Source organism: Aquarana catesbeiana, linkage group LG01, assembly GCF_042186555.1.
Source record: "Aquarana catesbeiana isolate 2022-GZ linkage group LG01, ASM4218655v1, whole genome shotgun sequence".
Lineage (NCBI taxonomy): Eukaryota > Metazoa > Chordata > Amphibia > Anura > Ranidae > Aquarana > Aquarana catesbeiana.
In genome coordinates, this window is record NC_133324.1 from 652,516,933 (window position 1) to 652,537,325 (window position 20,393).

The following is a 20,393-nucleotide window of genomic DNA, read 5'->3' on the forward strand; positions in this document are numbered from 1 at the left end:
CCCCCCACAAGACTCTGGTCCGGCCGCACCTGGAGTATGCTGTCCAGTTCTAGGCACCAGTCTTCAGGAAGGATGTACTGGAAATGGAGCGAGTACAAAGAAGGGCAACAAAGCTAATAAAGGGTCTGGAGGATATTAGTTATGAGGAAAGGTTGGGAGCACTGAACTTATTCTCTCTGGAGAACAGACGCTTGAGAGGGGATATGATTTCAATATACAAATACCGTACTGGTGACCCCACAATAGGGATGAAACTTTTTCGCAGAAGGGAGTATAACAAGACTCATGGCCACTCATTAAAATTAGAAGAAAAGAGGTTTAACCTTAAACTACCTAGAGGGTTCTTTTCTGTAAGAGCGGCAAGGATGTGGAATTCCCTTCCACAGGTGGTGGTCTCAGCGGGGGGCATTGATAGTTTCAAGAAACTATTAGATAAGCACCAGAACAACCGCAACATACCGGGATATAAAAATGTAATAATGACATATAATCATACACATGGGTTGGACTTGATGGACTTGTGTCTTTTTTCAACCTAACCTACTATATATGTATGGGGGACCCCAAAGCACCCTCCCCATGTTGAGGGCATGTGGCCTGGTACGGTTCAGGAGGGGGGCGCTCTCTTGTCCCCCCTCTTTTCCTGCGGCCTGCCAAGTTGTCTAGTATGGATTTTGGGGGGGGCACACCAATTTTTTTTTTCAAATTTTGGCACAGGGTTCCCCTTAATATCCATACCAGACCTGAAGGGCCTGGTAATGGACTGGGGAGGGTTTTTATCTATATTCCCAGGATCCGACAATACATTACAGCTGCGAGCAGTTTTAAAAGACTTTTTTTTCATTTAGAAATATCATTTTGCTGTGGTACTGTTCTAAACATGGAAAAGATGCGCTACTTTACAGGCATACTAAGGACACCCCCAGGCACGATATTTAAAGGAATATTTAATTTTTATTGTTTCCCTTCAAGCAGTATTAAAATCACTGCTCCTGAACAAATGTCCGTTTTTAAATCTTTTTATTGCATTGATACATGTCCCCTGGGGCAGGACACGGGGTCCCCATACACTTTTTATGGCAATAACTTACATATAAGCCTTTAAAATGAGCACTTTTGATTTTTCAAGTTCATGTCCCATAGATTTTAACGGTGTTCACAAAATTTTTTTGACCGTTTGCAAGTTCTGCTGCGAACCAAACCGGGGGTGTTCGGCTCATCCCTACCCAATAGCCAATGGCACATGAGCATGGTTGGTGCCATAATAATAATGTCTCAAATGCAAAACATTATTGTATACAATGAAAAGAATCAAACATTAGTAATAGTATTTTCTATATATGATGGTGCTCAGCTCCATAGCGTGTGGTATGCCCTGCTACCTTCAAAGGTTCAAGCCATAAGTTTGAATCACACCAATACTATCACCTCCTGAAAACGTCAGCAGCATAATTAGCGAATGTACATCAGTTTGGTTTATTCCATAATTTTAACTCTTCAAATGCATGCAATGGTATGTAATTATTCAAAAATATTATAGTGTGGAATTCCAAAAATCCAGCTATTCAAAAATCAAGGATAAAAATCCCCCCCCCCCCCCAGTGCATACCAGGCCCTACGGATCTGGTATGAACTTTAAGGGGAACCCCATGGTAAAATTTAAAAAAAAAATTGTCGTAGTGTCCCTTCAGGTCCGGTATGGATTCTAAGGGGAACCCTGCGCCATAATTAGAAAAAAAAATTAGCGTAGGGGTCCCCCTCAAAATCCATACCAGACCCTTATCCGCACACGCAACCTGTTCAGGAAAGGGGGGACGAGCGAGTGCCCCCCCTCCTGAACTATACCAGGCCACATGCCCTCAACATGGGGAGGGTGCTTTGGGGTCCCCCTCATAGCACCTTGTCCCCATGTTAATGGGGACAAGGGCCTCATCCCCACAACCCTTGCCCGGTGGTTGTGGGGGTCTGCGAGCAGGCGGCCTATCGGAATCTGGCCCTTTAACAAGGGGGCTCCCAGATTTGACCCACCCCATGTGAATGGGTATGAGGTACATTGTACCCCTACCCATTCACCTAAAAAAGCAGTGAAATGTGACAAAAGACAATAGGCAGTTTATGACAATTCCTTTATTAAAAATGTCTTCTTCTTTCCCCAGCTTCTTCCTCCATCTTCCTCCGGCTTCCTTCGGTTTTCTCATTTTTCCTCCAGCTGCTTCTTCCCCTGCTTCTTACTCCATCTCCCTCCACTTCTTCTCCATCTTCCTCTGGCTTCTCCTCCGCCGCTCCGGCAACCAACCCGCTGAACATGAAAACAATGACCCTCCTCTGATGCTGTCCACTTCCATAGCACACATTTCATATATAACTATGGGGCGTGGCTGATGATGTCAGCAGGAGACCCCACCCCTTTGTGACATCACTGACCCATCATGCCCTGGGCAGTGAAGTCATCAGGGGTGGGGTCTCGGAGTAACGTCATGCGCCCCATCGCAGCATCGGAGGAGGATTGTTTTTTTGGATGTTCAGCGGTAACGGCGACGTGAATGGCGGGGGAGAAAGATCGGAGGACGAAATGGGGGAAGAAGAAGCCAGAGGAAGATGGAGAAGACCGGAAGACGCGGGGGAAGAAGCAGCTGGAGGAAGAAGAAAAAAATGGAAGGAAGACTGGAGGAAGAAGGAGGAAGAAGCAGGGGAAAGAAGAAGACATTTTTAATAAAGGAATTGTCAAAAACTGGCTATTGTCTTTTGTCACATTTCACTGTTTTTTTTAGGTGAATGGGTACAAAGAGGTACAATCTACCCCATACCCATTCACATAGTGGGGGGGCGGAATCTGGGGGCCCCCTTGTTAAAGGGGGCTTCCAGATTCCGATAAGCCCCCCCGCCTGCAGACCCCCACAACCACCGGGCAAGGGTTGTGTGGATGAGGCCCTTGTCCCCATCAACATGGGGAAAAGGTGTTTTGGGGTGGACCCTAAAGCACCCTCCCCATGTTGGGGGCATGTGGCCTGGTATGGTTCAGGAGGGGGGCGCTGGCTTGTCCTCCCCCTTTCCTGACCTGCCACGTGCTCGGATAAGAGTCTGGTATGGATTTGGGGGGGAACCCCTACACCATTTTTTTTTTTTAATTTTGGAGTGGAGTTCCTCTTAATATCCATACCAGACTTGAAGGACCTGGTATGGACTGGTGGGGGGAACCTACGCCATTTTTTTCTTTGATTTTTACTCTATATTGCCAGGAACCGGCAATTCACTACAGCCGCAAGCAATTTTAAATGACATTTTTTCCTTTAGAAATGTCATTTTGCTGCGGTACAGTAATAAACACGGAAAATATGTGCTACTTTACAGGCATACTAAGGCACAATTTTAAAGGAATTTTTTATTTTTATTGTTTCACTTTAAACATTATTAAAATCACTGCGCCTGTAAAAACGTCCGTTTTAAAAACATTTTTTCCAATTGATACATGTCCCCTGGGGCATGCACTTTTTATGGCAAAGAACTTGCATATAAGCCTTCAGTGAGAACTTTGGATTTTGCAGGTTTGAGCCCCATTGACTTCCACTATTCTTGCATACAGTATGTGATCTGACAGGTATGTTTGCCGGCAATAACGTTGCTTTCCATTTGCATTAGCGCCCAGTTTCTGAGAGTTGAAGTCTTAATTGGCCTTAATTGGGTGCTAATTTCCGGGACTGCAGGATCATTTATCGTCGCTATAGTGAATGACCCCCTATATATTTCATTTTTGTTTTTTGGTTTAACTGCTTCAATATAGGGCACTTTCACCCCCTTCCTGCCCAGGCCATTTTTTAGCTTTCAGCGATGTCGTACTTTGAATGACAATTGCACTATTCCCAAATACATTTTTTTGTAATTTTCTTCACACAAATAGAGCTTTCTTTTAGTGGTATTCAATCACTGCTGTTTTTTTTTCTTTTTAATAAATTTTGAAAAAAATAAAAAGTTTAGGCAAAAATTCTGACCTGATTCATCCCTGAAACGGAGAACAGAGATGCACCAGACCCCTGCTGCAAGCCGCATCCGGCATCAGTGTGAACCCACCCTAAAGCTGTATTAAACTCAAAATGAAAAATGTACTGTATTGCAGTTTACCAATCCTTAGATGTGGTGGCTGCACTTTTTTTTTTCCTTTGTTTTTGCCTAGTGATCTGGCTAGTAACACACTTCTTGAAATAAAGTACTTACACTCTGGATAAAGGAGCACAGAGACACCCTTGGACAGCAGCATTGTCAGTTGGGGGGGGGCAGTGTTGGATGTTCTTGCAGATTTAAATACACAGACAATTTAAAGCTGAACCACACTCAATACTTTATAGGTAGTTACAGCAACAGCTTTCTTTTCTTTTAGAAAAAGGTTCTATGTAAATCAGGGGTCTTAAACTGGTGACCCTCCAGCTTTTGCAAAACTACAAGTCCCATCATCTGCCTGTGGGAGTCATGCTTGTAACTGTCAGCCTTGCAATGCTTCATGGGACTTGTAGTTTTGCAACAGCTGGAGGGCCGCCAGTTTGAGACCTCTGAATAATAACACAATTTTAAGAAACTTATAAGACATAAGAGTCCCTTGTTTTTAAGTACTTACTGTGATTTAAAGCAAAAATTGGCGTTTGGATTTAAACAAGAACTGCACTTTCCACACTGGGGAATACAAAATGGAATAACCTTATCTCCTAAAAACAAGAAAAGCTATTATTACACTACGTGAAATATGCACTATTTTTTCAATCAAAAACAATATAAAAAAATATATAAAGCTACAGCAATCTTAAAAATGTTTGAACGTTCAGAAGTTATAAAAACATTGCAATATTATCATGTAGATATAGAGATAGTATGTGATACCCAGACTTCTTTTCCAACCACAAAGTATACAGTTCCTTTTAAAGGAAACACACTTTTGGGTAATTTTCATGTTTATACATTTTCACATTTATGTTTATAATTTTTCAGTTTACAAACAATCATTTAATGACAAAGGATTCCTTTAAAAAAGTGTAAAAATTGAGAAAATACATACATTTTTTTCTTTTTTAAAGTGCCGCCATCCCTGTGTGCTCGCGAGCAGTAGTGAATGCATATGTAGGTCACGCCCACATATGTAAACACACATGTGAAATATCGCCGTAAACATCAGAGTGAGAGCAATAATTCTAGCACTAAAACTCCTCTGTAACTCTAAACTGGTAACCTGTAGAAATGTTTAAAGCATCACCTATGGAGATTTGTAGGTACTGTAGTTTGGTGCCATTCCACGAGTGCGTGCAATTTTAAAACATGACATGTTAGGTATCTATTTACTCAGTGTAACATCATCTTTCATATTGTACAAAAAAATTGAGGTATATATATCTATTTTTTTTCAATTCATTAAAGTGCATTTTTTCCAAAAAAATTGCATTTGAAAAACCACTGCGTAACAACTGTGTGACATAAAAAATTGCAACCACTGCCATTTTATTCTCTAGGGTCTCTGCTAAAATATATATATATTTAATGTTTGGGGATTCTAATTAGTTTTCCAGCAAACGATACCGATTTTACTTGTAAACAACAAAAGTCAGAAAAAGGCCTGGTCCTTAAGTGGTTAAATACGATATAATGATTATCACCAAAGCTGTCTAAGTGCTGTAACAGGAAAAGGAGCATTATTCCTTTAGGCTGGGTTCACACATACAGTGGGGACGGAAAGTATTCAGACCCCCTTAAATTTTTTCATTCTTTGTTATATTGCAGCCATTTTCTAACATCATTTAAGTTCATTTTTTTTCCTCATTAATGTACACACAGCACCCCATATTGACAGAAAAATTGTTGACATTTTTGCAGATTTGTTAAAACCTTACACCTTCATTTGAGTCCAGCTGTGTTTGATTATACTGATTGGACTTGATTAGGAAAGCCACACACCTGTCTATATAAGACCTTACAGCTCACAGTGCATGTCAGAGCAAATGAGAATCATGAGGTCAAAGGAACTGCCTGAAGAGCTCAGAGACAGAATTGTGGCAAGGCACAGATCTGGCCAAGATTACAAAAAAATTCTGCTGCACTTAAGGTTCCTAAGAGCACAGTGGCCTCCATAATCCTTAAATGGAAGACATTTGGGATGACCAGAACCCTTCCTAGAGCTGGCCGTCCAGCCAAACTGAGCTATCGGGGGAGAAGAGCCTTGGTGAGAGAGATAAAGAAGAACCCAAAGATCACTGTGGCTGAGCTCCAGAGATGCAGTCGGGAGATGGGAGAAAGTTGTAGAAAGTCAACCATCACTGCAGCCCTCCACCAGTCAGGGCTTTATGGCAGAGTGGCCCGACGGAAGCCTTTCCTCAGTGTAAGACACATGAAAGTCCGCATGGAATTTGCTAAAAAAACACCTGAATGACTCCAAGATGGTTAGGAATAAGATTCTTTGGTCTGATGAGACCAAGATAGAACTTTTTGGCCTTAATTCTAAGCGGTATGTGTGGAGAAAACCAGGAACTGCTGATCACCTGTCCAATACAGTCCAACAGTGAAGCATGGTGGTGGCAGCATCATGCTGTGGGGGTGTTTTTCAGCTGCAGGGACAGGACGACTGGTTGCAATTGAGGGAAAGATGAATGCGGCCAAGTACAGGGATATCCTGGACGATAACCTTCTCCAGAGTGCTCAGGACCTCAGACTGGGCCGAAGGTTTGAAATGAAAGGTATTCCTGCGCTACCAAATTTGGAAAAAGAAATGAAAAATAGAACAAAGGTAGAGAACTGTAGAGAACCTATGCGACTGGACAGCTGCACACACCAGGAAAAGGGCCAAACATGAGCCCAAAAAAAAAGCAGAAATGGAGTGGGGGGGGGGGGGGTGCTGCGCTAACCAGGAAAATAGCTATAGATCTCTCTGTATGGTCACTTGCTATGTGCTAAAAGCCATATAATTTAGAATAGCATACGTAAAATCCAATGCAAAAAGAATATAATCGCATGATATATTAAAATCGCATAGATAGGTGTTGTTAATCAAAACTGGTGGAATGTGAGAAATGTGATAATCCAAGGAAGTGGTATAGGTTACTTCATGTGAATAATAGAACATAAATATGTCTACAAACCAACCGATAAATATAAAGCAAATTGATAATCAAATCTGTAGTGCAAAACACATGTATAAAAGTGCTAGTGCTCAAGTGACCTGAATACAGTTATTCAGACAAATATATAACAAGGCTTGAAGTGAATGGATAAATAAATAAATAAATATATAAATAAATAAATACGGTGAAATAATGGTATAATAACCCAATCCTAGTGGTTAAATAAATTGTTGTATATAAAATCCAGTGTGGATGGTCAAATTGATAATATAATGACCCAATCCAAATGCTGGTATCCAAAGATGATAAATATCGTGTCAGTGGATCCAGCAAATCCGTGCAAAAGACAATGTCTTATAAAAGGTGCACAAAAAACAGTGTTCAGTAAACGACAGTGAGGTGATGGGATGCGAAAACACTCTGTGTCTTCTTCGTGCAGCATGCACTAGTGTGGGTAATGGCCCCTTACCTAGCGGTGCTAGGTCAACCGCATAATGTGTAGCTTAAACATGGGGTCCTGGGTCTCAAATTATTCCGTCCCTACGCGTGACGTCACCTGAAGAAGTCACGTGATCGGTGACGTCACGCGTAGGGACGGAATAGGCTTGTTCATACTGCTGTAAGCATTACGAGCTCGCTGCTCATAGGAGAAAGGCTTTAATCTGATACTGTTCAATGTGAGTACTCTATACTTATGTTTTGTGAATAAAGTGACCCCCCTGTGTTAAACATACTTCACCATTGGGTACCTTTGTCCTATACATTCGTTTTACATACATCTGAGATGTGGAGGAGGAGCTAGGACCCGCACTGGCCCAGGACCCCAGCTAGGACTATAGCTATATACATCCAGCTACCATAAGGATCTCCCAGAGCCGGCAAGCAGGGACATAGTGACGCGTTTGAGACCCAGGACCCCATGTTTAAGCTACACATTATGCGGTTGACCTAGCACCGCTAGGTAAGGGGCCATTACCCACACTAGTGCATGCTGCACGAAGAAGACACAGAGTGTTTTCGCATCCCATCACCTCACTGTCGTTTACTGAACACTGTTTTTTGTGCACCTTTTATAAGACATTGTTTTTTGCACGGATTCGCTGGATCCACTGACACGATATTTATCATCTTTGGATACCAGCATTTGGATTGGGTCATTATATTATCAATTTGACCATCCACACTGGATTTTATATACAACAATTTATTTAACCACTAGGATTGGGTTATTATACCATTATTTCACCGTATTTATTTATTTATATATTTATTTATCCATTCACTTCATGCTTTGTTATATATTTGTCTGAATAACTGTATTCAGGTCACTTGAGCACTAGCACTTTTATACATGTGTTTTGCACTACAGATTTGATTATCAATTTGCTTTATATTTATCGGTTGGTTTGTAGACATATTTATGTTCTATTGTTCACCTGAAGTAACCTATACCACTTCCTTGGATTATCACATTTCTCACATTCCACCAGTTTTGATTATCAACACATATCTATGCGATTTTAATATATCGTGCGATTATATTCTTTTTGCATTGGATTTTACATATGCTATTCTAAATTATATGGCTTTTAGCACATAGCAAGTGACCATACAGAGAGATCTATAGCTATTTTCCTGGTTAGCGCAGCACCCCCCCACTCCATTTCTGCTATTTTTTGGGCCGAAGGTTTACCTTCCAACAAGACCATGACCCTAAGCACACAGTTAAAATAATGGAGTGGCTTCACAACAACTCCCTGACTGTTCTTGAATGGCCCAGCTAGAGCCCTGACTTAAACCCAATTGAGCATCTCTGGAGAGACCTAAAAATGGCTGTCCACCAACGTTTATCATCCAACCTGACAGAATCGAAGAGGATCTGCAAGGAGGAATGGCAGAGGATCCCCAAATCCAGGTGTGAAAAACTTGTTGCATCTTTCCCAAAAAGACTCATGGCTGTATTAGATCAAAAGGGTGCTTCTACTAAATACTGAGCAAAGGGTCTGATTACTTGGGACCATGTGATATTTCAGTTTTTCTTTTTTAATAAATCTGCAAAAATGTCATCAATTCTGTGTTTTTCTGTCAATATGGGGTGCTGTGTGTACATTAATGAGGAAAAAATTAACTTAAATGATTTTAGCAAATGGCTGCAATATAACAAAGAGTGAAAAATTTAAGGGGGTCTGAATACTTTCCGTCCCCACTGTATTTGATGCGAGAACCAACGCAATTTGGGTGCCGATTCCTGCATCGCATGTTACTCGCAGACAGTTCACACTGCCCTCTGCGAACCACTGCGGGTGTCAATAGAAAGTTAATGACACCCTCAGTGGTTCGAAGATCGCAGTGCGAACTGTCAAATGGTACAGGAATCAGATCGCATGGTTGTGAACACCCATGCGATCCTATTCCAGTGCGGACCAAAGAACAGTTTATATGGCTGAATTTGAATCGCACAGACATCGAATGTGATCTGCACAGCAATGGGTGCGAATCACATGCAATGTCTGTGTTCGCACTAGTGTGAACCCAGGCTTATTTTTAGGACTCTGAAAACATCTCCAGAAAAATGTAATGCCCCGTACACACAAACGGAATTTCCATTGGAAAAATCTTGGATGGTTTTTCCGACAGAATTCCGCTCAAGCTTGCCTTGCATACACACGGTCACACAAAAGTTCTCTGAACTTTCGACCATCAAGAATGCTGTGACGTACAACACTACGATGAGCTGAGAAAATTAAGCTCCATGCTTCCGAGCATGCGTCAAATTGTTTCCAAGCATGCATGTTTTTTTGCGCGTCGGAATTGCATACAGACGAACACGTTTTCGGATAGGAACTTTTTCTGACCGAAAAATAGAGAACCTGCTCTCAATCTTTTTCTGGCGGGTTATTCCGCCAGCAAAAGTCTGATGGAGCATACACACGGTCGCAATTTCCGACCAAAAGCTCTCATCGGAGTTTTGTTGGCGGCATTTCCGATCGTGTGTATGGGGCATTACTCCTTAAGTACCTGGCATTAAACCCCAAGCATTGAGCAAAATCGTAAGAAAAAAAAGTGAGTCAATCACATGAGAAGGAAATTATATTTTTGTGAGTGTTCTTTACACATGCTGTGAATAGATTTGCCCAAGGTGCAAAGAAGTGACATTTAATTTTTGTTGGAGATATATCTGTACATAATCATAGAGGATGCAGATCAAAATGGACATTTTTATATTTTATTTTGATTATCACTAATTTACAAAATGGCTTATGTAAAATTGTAAAAAATTATTAACATTTTTTTAAACTTCTGACATTTTTAAAGTACCTGGTTTTAGGTCAGTTATGCCTTCTCCGACACTTTCAATTATTCCAGCTCCCTCGTGACCCAAAATAACAGGAAAATGTGCCATTCCTGTAGTATTGTCAAGTGCATGGTCATCTGTTCCACATATTCCTGTGTTTACCATCTGAACATAATGGCATAATAAAAAAATGATTGGATGTTATATAAAAGCTTAACCATAGAATACACACACTTCTGCTTCTGAATAAAAATTATATATTGGAGTATTTATAAAGCACTGTATGCAACATTCACCAAACATGCACTTCAGGTGAATCAACTACTGCAACTTAAAACATAGTGACCAGGAAGTTACCCCTGCAATGAGTGTTTGGTGAATGTCACTTTCACTGCTATATAAATATGCTCCATTATATCTTGTGTTAATATAATGGGCATCCTGATGGAAACTACAACAGCTGGCAAGCAACCTGCTTATTGATATACCTAGTAGGGATGGGCCAAACTCCCCCCAGTTAAGTTCACACCAGAACACCTCGAACAGGCAAAAAGTTCTAGCGAACATGCGAACCCTATTAAAGTCTATGAGACACGGACATGAAAAATCAAAAGTCCTCATTTACAGGCTTATATGCAATTTATTGCCATAAAAAGTGTATGGGGACCCTGGTACCACCCAAGGGAACATGTATCAATGCATAAAAAAGTTTTTAAAACAACAGTTTTTCAGGAGCAGTGATTTTAATAATGCTTAAAGTGAAACAATAAAAATGAAATATTCTTTTAAATATCATGCCTGGGTGGGTACCCTTAGTCTGCCTGTAAAGTGGCGCATTTGTGTGATGTGTAGAACAGTGCCGCAGCAATAATGACATTTCTAAAGGAATAAACGTCATTTAAACTTGCTTGTGGCTGTAATGTATTGCAGGCCCCAGGCAATATAGATAAAAAATCTATGAAAAAATCGGCACCCCCCCCCCCCACCCCCAATCCATAGTAGGCCCTTCGGGTCTGGTATGGATATTAAGGGGAAATCCACGCCAAAGAAAAAATAATTGGTGTGGTGTCCCTCCCAAAATCCATGCCAGACCCTTATCCGAGCATGCAGCCTGGAGGTCAGGATAGGGGGGGATGAGCGAGCGCCCCCCCGAACCATACCAGGCAACATGCCGTCAACATGGGAGGTGGGTGCTTTGGGGCAGGGGGGCTCTGTGCCCCCCATCCCAAAGCATATTGTCACAAGAGCCTCTTCCCGATAACCCTGGGCTGTGGTTGTCGGGGTCTGCAGGTGGGGGGCTTATCGGAATCTGAAACCTCCCTTTAACAAGGGGGCCCCCAGAACCCTGCCCCCCCCTCATGTGAATGGATATCGGGTACATTGTACCCCTACCCATTCACCAAACAAAGTGTCAAAAATTAAAAACCAGTTTTTGAAAATTCCTTTATTAAAAAAGAAAAAAAAGTGTACATCCATTGTCAATCACGCCAGCCGATGCACCCGAAAAATAGAAAAGACGAAAAAACTCCGCCTCCCTGGGAGGCCTCCTGGCGACTGCTGTCTTTTTGCTTTGACAGCACTTATATAGGCAAGGGCGGGGCCACCTGCTGACGTGACCGGATGACCCCGCCCCCACCAATGTCACATGACAGAAGGGGCGGGGTTGCTTGGTTATGTCACTGGGTGGCCCCGCCCCTGCCTATATACTAGCTGTCAAAGCCAAGAGACAGCAGTCGCCAGAAAGCCTCCTATGCTGTGCTTTTTAATTTTTTTCTATTTTTCGGATCCGTCGGGCGGCGTGATTTTAGATGGATGGACATTGCGGGACATTTTTTTTTTTTTTTTTTTAATAAAGGAGTTGTCAAAAACTGTCTGTGTGGTTTTTACTTTTTGACACTTTTTTGGGTGAATGGGTAGGGGTACAATGTACCTAATACCCATTCACATGGGGGGGGGGGCTGGTTTTGGGGGCCCCCTTGTTAAAGGGGGCTTCCAGATTTTATTAAGCCCCCTGCCTACAGACCCTGACAACCACCGGCCAGGGTTGTCGGGAAGAGGCCCTTGTCCCCATCAACATGGGGACAAGGTGTTTTTGTTGCCAGCAGTTTAGACATTAAAGGCTGTGTTTTGAGTTATTTTGAGGGGACAGCAAATTTACACTGTTACACTCACTACTTTACATTGTAATAAAGTGTAATTTCTTCAGTGCTGTAAGGGGTGTACTCAATTTTGTGAGATACTGTATATGTGGTGGTACCCCTTGTAGGGGCTGCTAAGTGTTGTGGCCCACTTATCACCCTGCCTGGCCCGGCGTTCACCTCTCAGACACTCCAAGACCAAAAAACAATCCAGAGGGGGGGGCCCTCTCCCGCTTCCGATAAAAGTTATCTTGTGGCGAATCTGCCACAGAGACCACTTTTATCTGAACCGCCCGCTGAAGAAGAGGATACCGGGGTTATGGCAGGTAGCTGCTGCCATACCAACGATATCCCTCTTCAAACAGCCGACGTATAACGACGACAAGCTGTCTGTAGGTGGTTAAAAATAATCCCAACTGGTTCCAAACTTTGCCTGGATAAGTGGCTGCTGGTGCTGTATCAAGCTGTCAAGGGGTTCTTTCTTACACTTGCCAAGCCAACACTAATCTGCCTGAAAACAGGACTGATTTTTACTGCCATACAATTTCCCTAACTGTCATTTAGTGACAGCTGTAAAAATCACTGATTTTTTACAAACGGTCAGTAAATTTACTGACGGTTGGCAACCCTGATATGTAATTATGTAAATATTGTAGATTAAAAAGAAAAAAAATTACCTTAATCCGAACCTCTTTTTCTTTTGGTGGTTGTACCTCAATCTCCTCAATATCAAGTGGTTGATTTGGGGCCCAGGCAACAGCTGCTTTGCATTTTATTACCTATGGGCAATACAACAAAATTGAAGAATAGGGGGTATCTGTCAGTGACACTGGGATAAAACATGGGTGTGAGAACTCATAATACAATTATCAGCATCGATGCAGACTACTGGAAACAGACAAAGATCATACCATGGGGCTGATAACTGTGCTAATGCTATAAGTAAAACATAAAGTGCATGCAGCTAATGATATGAATACAGAACGTATGGTATCCTATAATATGGTAGCACCAGACAATAGGTAACGTATTCAATACAGCTGTTGAAAGAGCAATGCTAATGTACTAATTGCAGAAGCCCATGGCAAAAATATTTTCACTGTAATGTAGGCAAATCAGTTAAGGAATTAACCATCACTGTCCCAATACCCCCATGCTTGCTTATGGAGGTTATTCTCAATTAATAAAGACATTTAAAGTGGTTCTAAAGGCATTAGGGTAAAAAAAACCTTTTGAGTGCAGCTCTCCTTCCCCCAGCCTTCTCTTATACTTATCTGAGCCCGATCCCTATCCAGCGTTGTGCATGACAGAAGCATTGCTGCTCTCTCTCTGTCTCCTCATAAGCTCAGAGGCAGCAACAAGCGCCATTGGCTCCTGATGCTGTCATTTAAAGCCAGTGAGGAGGGAGCAGGGGGCAGGGCTGAGCTGCACTCTGTGTGTCAATAGACACACAGAGTGCGGCTCGGGATTGAGCCTGCGCGAGTATCCCCATAACAAGCAATTTGCTATGGGAGCAATCAGCCACAGGAAGAAAACAGGAGCCCTGGTAGGGGATCCCAGAAGAGGAGAAACGGGGCTGCTCTGTGCAAAACCATTGCACAGAACATGTTTGTTATTTTAAATGAAATAGTGAGCCAGTTTGCATAGAATAAATCAACAAGACGTTTAGTTAGGTCTACTGACGGTCACACCTATTTAAAGAGGCTCACTGGGGTAAAGAAGGGCAAACTTTCAGAGGTATGAAGTGTACTGTAGGTACCTAGAGATTTGTGTACATACCTGCAGCAGCCAAACAAACCTTGCTGTCATGGACATTTGCCAGGTTGTCTAAGTTCTGCCAGGTACACCACCACACATTTCTATTGACAATTACTATGATGCGCAGCCTCACTGGCCAAAAGGAATGTGCAGGAGGCAAAAAAGGGCAGGCAAGGTTCGGTCCTTTTAGGAAGTGCCAAAGCTTTTTCTGTCATGACATCCTAAATTTTAACTGTGACACCTCTAGGTACCTGCTGTTGTGGAAATTTTATTAAGTTTGCATGGGTCACCTCTAGTTGAACCCCTGACTTCACTTTTAACTAGAATGTCACTGACAGAGGTGGCTCGTCTGAAGGTGACAGGGGGAACTGGAGGAACGAACGGTCCTATCGTGGGATCTGAAGCTAAGACATGCCAGTATTTACTAAAAATTTGTCTAACTTCAGGATGTTCATTGGAATATGTAGTGATGATTCTTGTGTATTCATTAGAGGTAGATTCATCCTTTTTATTGGAGAATAGTAAATCATGTCTATTTGTGTTGGCTATCCAATTGAATGCCTTTTTCAGGCATTTGTGAATGTATCCTCTTTCTAATAGGAGTCGTTTGAGTCCCTTTGCCTCATGTTTGTAGTCCCTGTCATTAGAGCAATTGCACTTGCACTTTTACGCTGAACTGCACATGCACGGCTTTGTTTTTTCCACTCTGACTGGGACGTACCGCCCATCTCGCGTGTCGGCGGCCTTGCGATGTCTGACATCATCGCGCCACGTGTGCGGTAACGCCGGATGCCGCTTGGCTGGGGGATCGTCTAACGTTGGTGACACAGCTGATCGTTAGAGGCTCGTCAATTTCAGGATGGGCCCTCCGGTCACCTGACACCTATTTGCACCAGGCATTGAATTTCTTCCCTGCCTGGGGCGTGTACCACTGGACTTCTTTACCTACAAATAACCCAGGTACATTGCCAGCTAGTTGCTGCACAGCCAGGATCACACTATCCCACAGGGAAGGCAGTTCCATTCACATCGGCTGTCCTACGTAAGTCCTGCTTTCTGCATATGATAGTTTGATTGCTTTTGATTGCTTACTGTTTTAAGACAATGTTAGGTTGTTGTATTATACAGGTCACTTACCTGTTAAACATTACCATGCCTATATCATGATAAATCTCCTATATATGTACCTGTGTGCATGTGCTAGCATGAAACGTATATAACTAGCACATCCACATTGTGTGTCTCTGTCTCTGCACACTAGATACCCAGTAGGTAACTATACCATCTTTTTATGCATATATTCATATACATTTTTTGCGTCCAGGATCGTCTGCATTTATACCGATCCTCATGGGCTCCGCTACCTAGTTGGCAGGTGTGCTTTATGCCCTACTTGCTCTACCCCAATGCATTCAACAAAACTTTACTGCGGTGAACCACATGCCATTAGTGGCTTGAGGATATATACATTCTCTATATACCCTCAGAGTTTCCCAATGTGCGATGGGACAATACGGAGATGCAAATCCTACCTAAAGTGAATCCTGATGGTGTACTACAATTCACTTGAGTTAGTCATCTTGTAAGTATTGTCAGATTCCAAATGCCTGCCCCTTATATGCATTATGTTGTTTCCTATTTCTGTTTATATATCCGCATACCTATATTGTACCACTGTATACATATATACGTTTTTCTGACTGGATTTTTTTGCTGTTGTGTTACTACATACAGCTTGCTCCAAATCATCCCCTGAAGAAGGAATTAAACATTTAATCATATATTCCGAAACATGTTGGGATTTCTGAACCCATGCACCCTGGTTGGCCTCCTACTATGAGACCAATCATGTGCTCCAGAACCTAGCTGTATTGTATGTATTATCATATAATAATTTATTTGATGTATTTATATGCTTTTTGTAATTAACTTTGTATTACTTTTTTACATACGTCCTCTACTCTCTCATCTGGTTTTCATCCTTTGCCCATAAAATCCCTGAGGCACCTCCTCTGTTCGATTGTCACCGGCCTTTTCGTTGTAGTCTGGATTTCATCCACCATGTTGTCATGGTCCAATTTTCGTCAGCCATTTCATTGTAGTCTGGATTTCATCCACCATGTTGTTGTGGCCCGATTGTCATCAGCCATTTTGTTGTAGTCCAGATTTCATCCACCATGATGTCGTTGTCATCTGCCATTTCGTTGTAGTCTGGTTTTTGTACACCATGTTGTCACGGTCTGATTTTCAATTGTTGCAACTGCCATTTAGTTTCTGCTGAGTTTTGGTTCTGAGTGGAATTGCTCTGCTTTTGGGCCAGGTTTCAGCATTTAGTGAGGTTGAGTCATCTTTTTGCCTGAGTTTCAGTGGTCTGACTGCCCAGAGGATATGGGAGTCAAGGGGGATTCCCTCCCATTTGCAATATGGGGATTTTTCCCACCCTTTCTTGGACAAAAAGTTTTTTAGAGATGTTGAAGTTTCCCATATGATGTTATAAAGTCCAGAGGGGGTAGCCATAGCTATTTTTTGTGTAATAGACATAATATGAAGTTCATGGAAGCCATCCCCCCCCTCCCCCTTCCTGTCCATTGATATGTAAATAAACCAGTTGGATAGGTTTTTACAGCTGAGCAGAGAACAGGAAGTTCTTTGCAGGATGTGATGTATGCAACAGGAAGTTCTTTGCAGGATGTGATGTATCAACAGGAAGTTGGTGGGAGGGGCTTGGGGTCTTTTGAAACAAACATGTGGACACAAAGGGACTTGTGTTTGGAGGGACGATGGAAATCACTTTGGTTTTAAAATGTAATTCCGGTTGTTTTACAAAGTTTTATACTGTAATATAATTTTGGTTAGAGAGTAAATGGGAGGCATCCACATTATTGTTGTAACATCTAGCTACAGAGAGAAGCCATAATATTGTTTTTAATAGTGGAGGAATTCATTGTGCTTTGTAGTTTGTCTGAAGAACATTTATAGGGCTGCTGATAGTCGGTTGGAGAGCATGTAAATGTAAGGAGTAGATTCTAGCATACCAGAGGCCATGTATAATAATCGGGAAACGCTGGGTGCCAGTACTATACGATTGGGCACTAGGCAGTACTGCTCCGAAAACTAGTGCGAGGGTGCCCTGGACGCAGGACACGTCATAAGCGATTCAAATTGTCATATGAAATGTGCCGTCCAAGTGTCGAGGAAAAAAATGAAGCTTCACACCAGTCAGACAGCTGCACCGCAAATGAGGTCTGGGTTTGGGACTCTGGACATGAGACCCCTTTAAAGATTGCCATGTATGGTCAGAGGGTACAGTAAGGTGTAATCCTTTGGAAGGTACTATTTGATGTCTGGAGGTACGAGACTCCAGAATAAAAATACCTTGGATGTAGCTCAGCTGTGGCTTCAGAAATCTGTAATTATGAGTGGGTTGGATGTGTAGTACACGCTTGTGTGGTTAAAATTATCCTGCCTGTTTTTGAACTTTGTGTGGCTGGTCCATGCAAGGTTTGGAGCCGCTCTCGTGTTTTTCCCATTGAATTTTTTTCTATTGTTAAAAGAGTGAAGGCAGCATTCCGTCTGGTTGTTTTTATTTTTGTTTTGGAAACTATGAAATATCTCCCTCACATTTGTAGCTAAATGTTTGTCTCATGTTTTAGTCTTCTCATTGTTTGTATGTAGCAATATGTTGAGAACCCACTGCGGCGGCCCTCCTACGTGCCTCGGCCGTTGTATTTTTGTAGGAACGTGAAAGTAAGAGTTACAGAGGGTTTTGTTATTGTCGGTTTTGAGGAATGTCAGTGACAATTTACCAATGTACACAAATGTTGTATTGTTTGCCATTCTTTGCAGGTTAAAGATGAAGGATAGAGTAATAACTTTTGTTTATAAGCATCTTTTTCAGGTCCAGTGAGTTTCTGAAAGTGTATGTACATATACACATGTACACATGTATAAATTGAAGAAAATATTACAGCGCACACATGCAAAAAAGACATTTACCTCCAGCAAGTTTAAAACACCTAAACATTTTCAAAAAAACATTATCAAAAAATATGAGGATTTGGTCACACCCTATTGCTATATGGTGCTAAGCCCACTTACTGCGACAAAGTACCCCATAATCAGTGGGTCCTATACTATCCATAGATTGGGAGATCCTGCTTCTCTAAACCATGAGAGCAATACACTCTTCTAAAATGGGAGAATCTTGAGTTCACCACCCATGACACAAGTGGACACTAATGAGAGGTACTTAATGAGGGAGTGGGGTGCTCCTCACCCAAAGGGATTTGGTCAGAATCCATACAATAGACAAACAAGATATTTGGGGGGCACACCCTAAAAGATGCATTAAAGATGGTGCAGCCATAAGACCGTACAGTAGAAGAAAATATTACAGCGCACACATGCAAAAATGACATTTACCTCCAGCAAGGCTAGTTTAAAACACCTAAACATTTTCAAAAAAACATTATCAAAAAATAATCATGGGGTACTTTGTCGCAGTAAGTGGGCTTAGCACCATATAGCAATATGGTGTGACCAAATCCCCATATTTTTTGATAATGTTTTTTTGAAAATGTTTAGGTGTTTTAAACTAGCCGTGCTGGAGGTAAATGTCTTTTATAAATACACACGCCTAAGAGAAGGTAAAAGTATAATAGGCTGTTTTATTGTTTCATTGTTTTTTTTCTGCACCATTCTAAACCATGCGTCTCTTCCTCTGGTTTGTACTGAGGAAGAAAATGGGGAGGGATAATGGTGAGAATGACAGTTTTCAAATGAATATTAATAAACTCTCTAATTTTAAACAAGTTTGTGACCTAGTAGGATGACATGTTCCACGATTGTCTTTCTTTGATGGAATTTGAATCAGCAACCAGCAGTCTGGTGAAGGAGGCTCCCATCCCAGATGCTAAGAACCTTTTTTTGGCAATGTTTCCAGGTATGACACCCCAGATGGTAAGCCACGCACAGGTTATGCAGTGACTACAGTCATTGAGTTCCCACATGTCTGGGTTATCGCCATATGAGGTTTGTTTGGAGGTCAACCAAAAACAGGGTTGTACTTTCCTCAGCAGCTGTTGCCTACATTCTCAGCTGATGGGGTAGGTGCAGTCACTGTAACGTGAACTTCAAAAGGTCCACCACAGGGTTCATGAGTCCCTCCTGGACCCTGACACAATAACCGGCTTACATTCTTTCCAACCAGGTGACTGGGTCATTGTAAAGAAGCTTGATGGACAAGACAACGGGATCAATGCCAGCCACTGCTAATAGCTGCTCAACTACACCAAAAGAAGAGGAGTATCTTTGTTTATTTATATTTTTAGCTTATTGTATTCTCCAATTAGCCAAGAAAGCGGACAGGACCAATTGCTGGGTCTACCCAGAATCTCCACGAGCTTTAGTACCCCAGCGATGACAGCGATACATGCTATATATGATGTTCATATTGGTATGAAGGGTTTTGACAAACTAGTAAAAACTCCAAACAGACACTTGTCAATAGAACTTAACAATACATTTCTAGAGGGTAAAATTAGTTACAGTTTTAACAATAGCTCTGGTTCTTGCCAGTTTGGGTATCAGGACAACTAGGTAGTGCACAAGTGTGCTTCAACTCTAGTTTGGTACTTAAGCGGTTCTACAGCTTATAAGATAACTCCAGCTAATACAAGAGGTTCATGCGTCCTGCTGAAACTCATCCCAGCATCTTATGTTGCGGCCGATCGTGCAGATCTGATGGCGCAAGAGAAGATAAGAATGGCAGGGACAGCTAGAAGGGAATTGTTCACCAACCCCAACCAGGTCTGGGCATGGTTTCCTTCTTGTACAGGGTGGGGGCTTGAGCTTATGAAACAATTGAACTACTTCTCATACAATGTGGATAGGATGGTAAATGAAACTGTTGAAGCTGCAAGGAAGAGCCCACAGGAACAACGGCAGATCAAGACCCTTATATTAAAAGATGGCCCATGATTATCTGTTGGCATCCAAGGGGGGTTTCTGTGAATTCATAGGTAAAGATTATTATACCTTGATCGGAGATACTAGTGACAAAGTTCAGGCCCATATGGATAAGGTTAGATCCCTGCAAGGGATCCAGAG

General features: G+C 42.0%; 1 protein-coding gene across 1 annotated transcript in view; it reads right to left on the minus strand.

The window, feature by feature from the left end:
• The window catches only part of LOC141110101 (alcohol dehydrogenase 1-like), a 114,382-nt gene that overhangs the window by 51,407 nt on the left and 42,582 nt on the right, over positions 1 to 20,393 (minus strand). Inside the window, exons 2-4 of the mRNA XM_073601322.1 lie at positions 13,205 to 13,306; positions 10,413 to 10,554; positions 4,610 to 4,697 (exon numbers count right to left, since the gene is read on the minus strand). Of these exons, the coding sequence (XP_073457423.1) occupies positions 4,610 to 4,697; positions 10,413 to 10,554; positions 13,205 to 13,306 (332 nt within the window). The remainder of the gene's footprint in view (positions 1 to 4,609; positions 4,698 to 10,412; positions 10,555 to 13,204; positions 13,307 to 20,393) is intronic.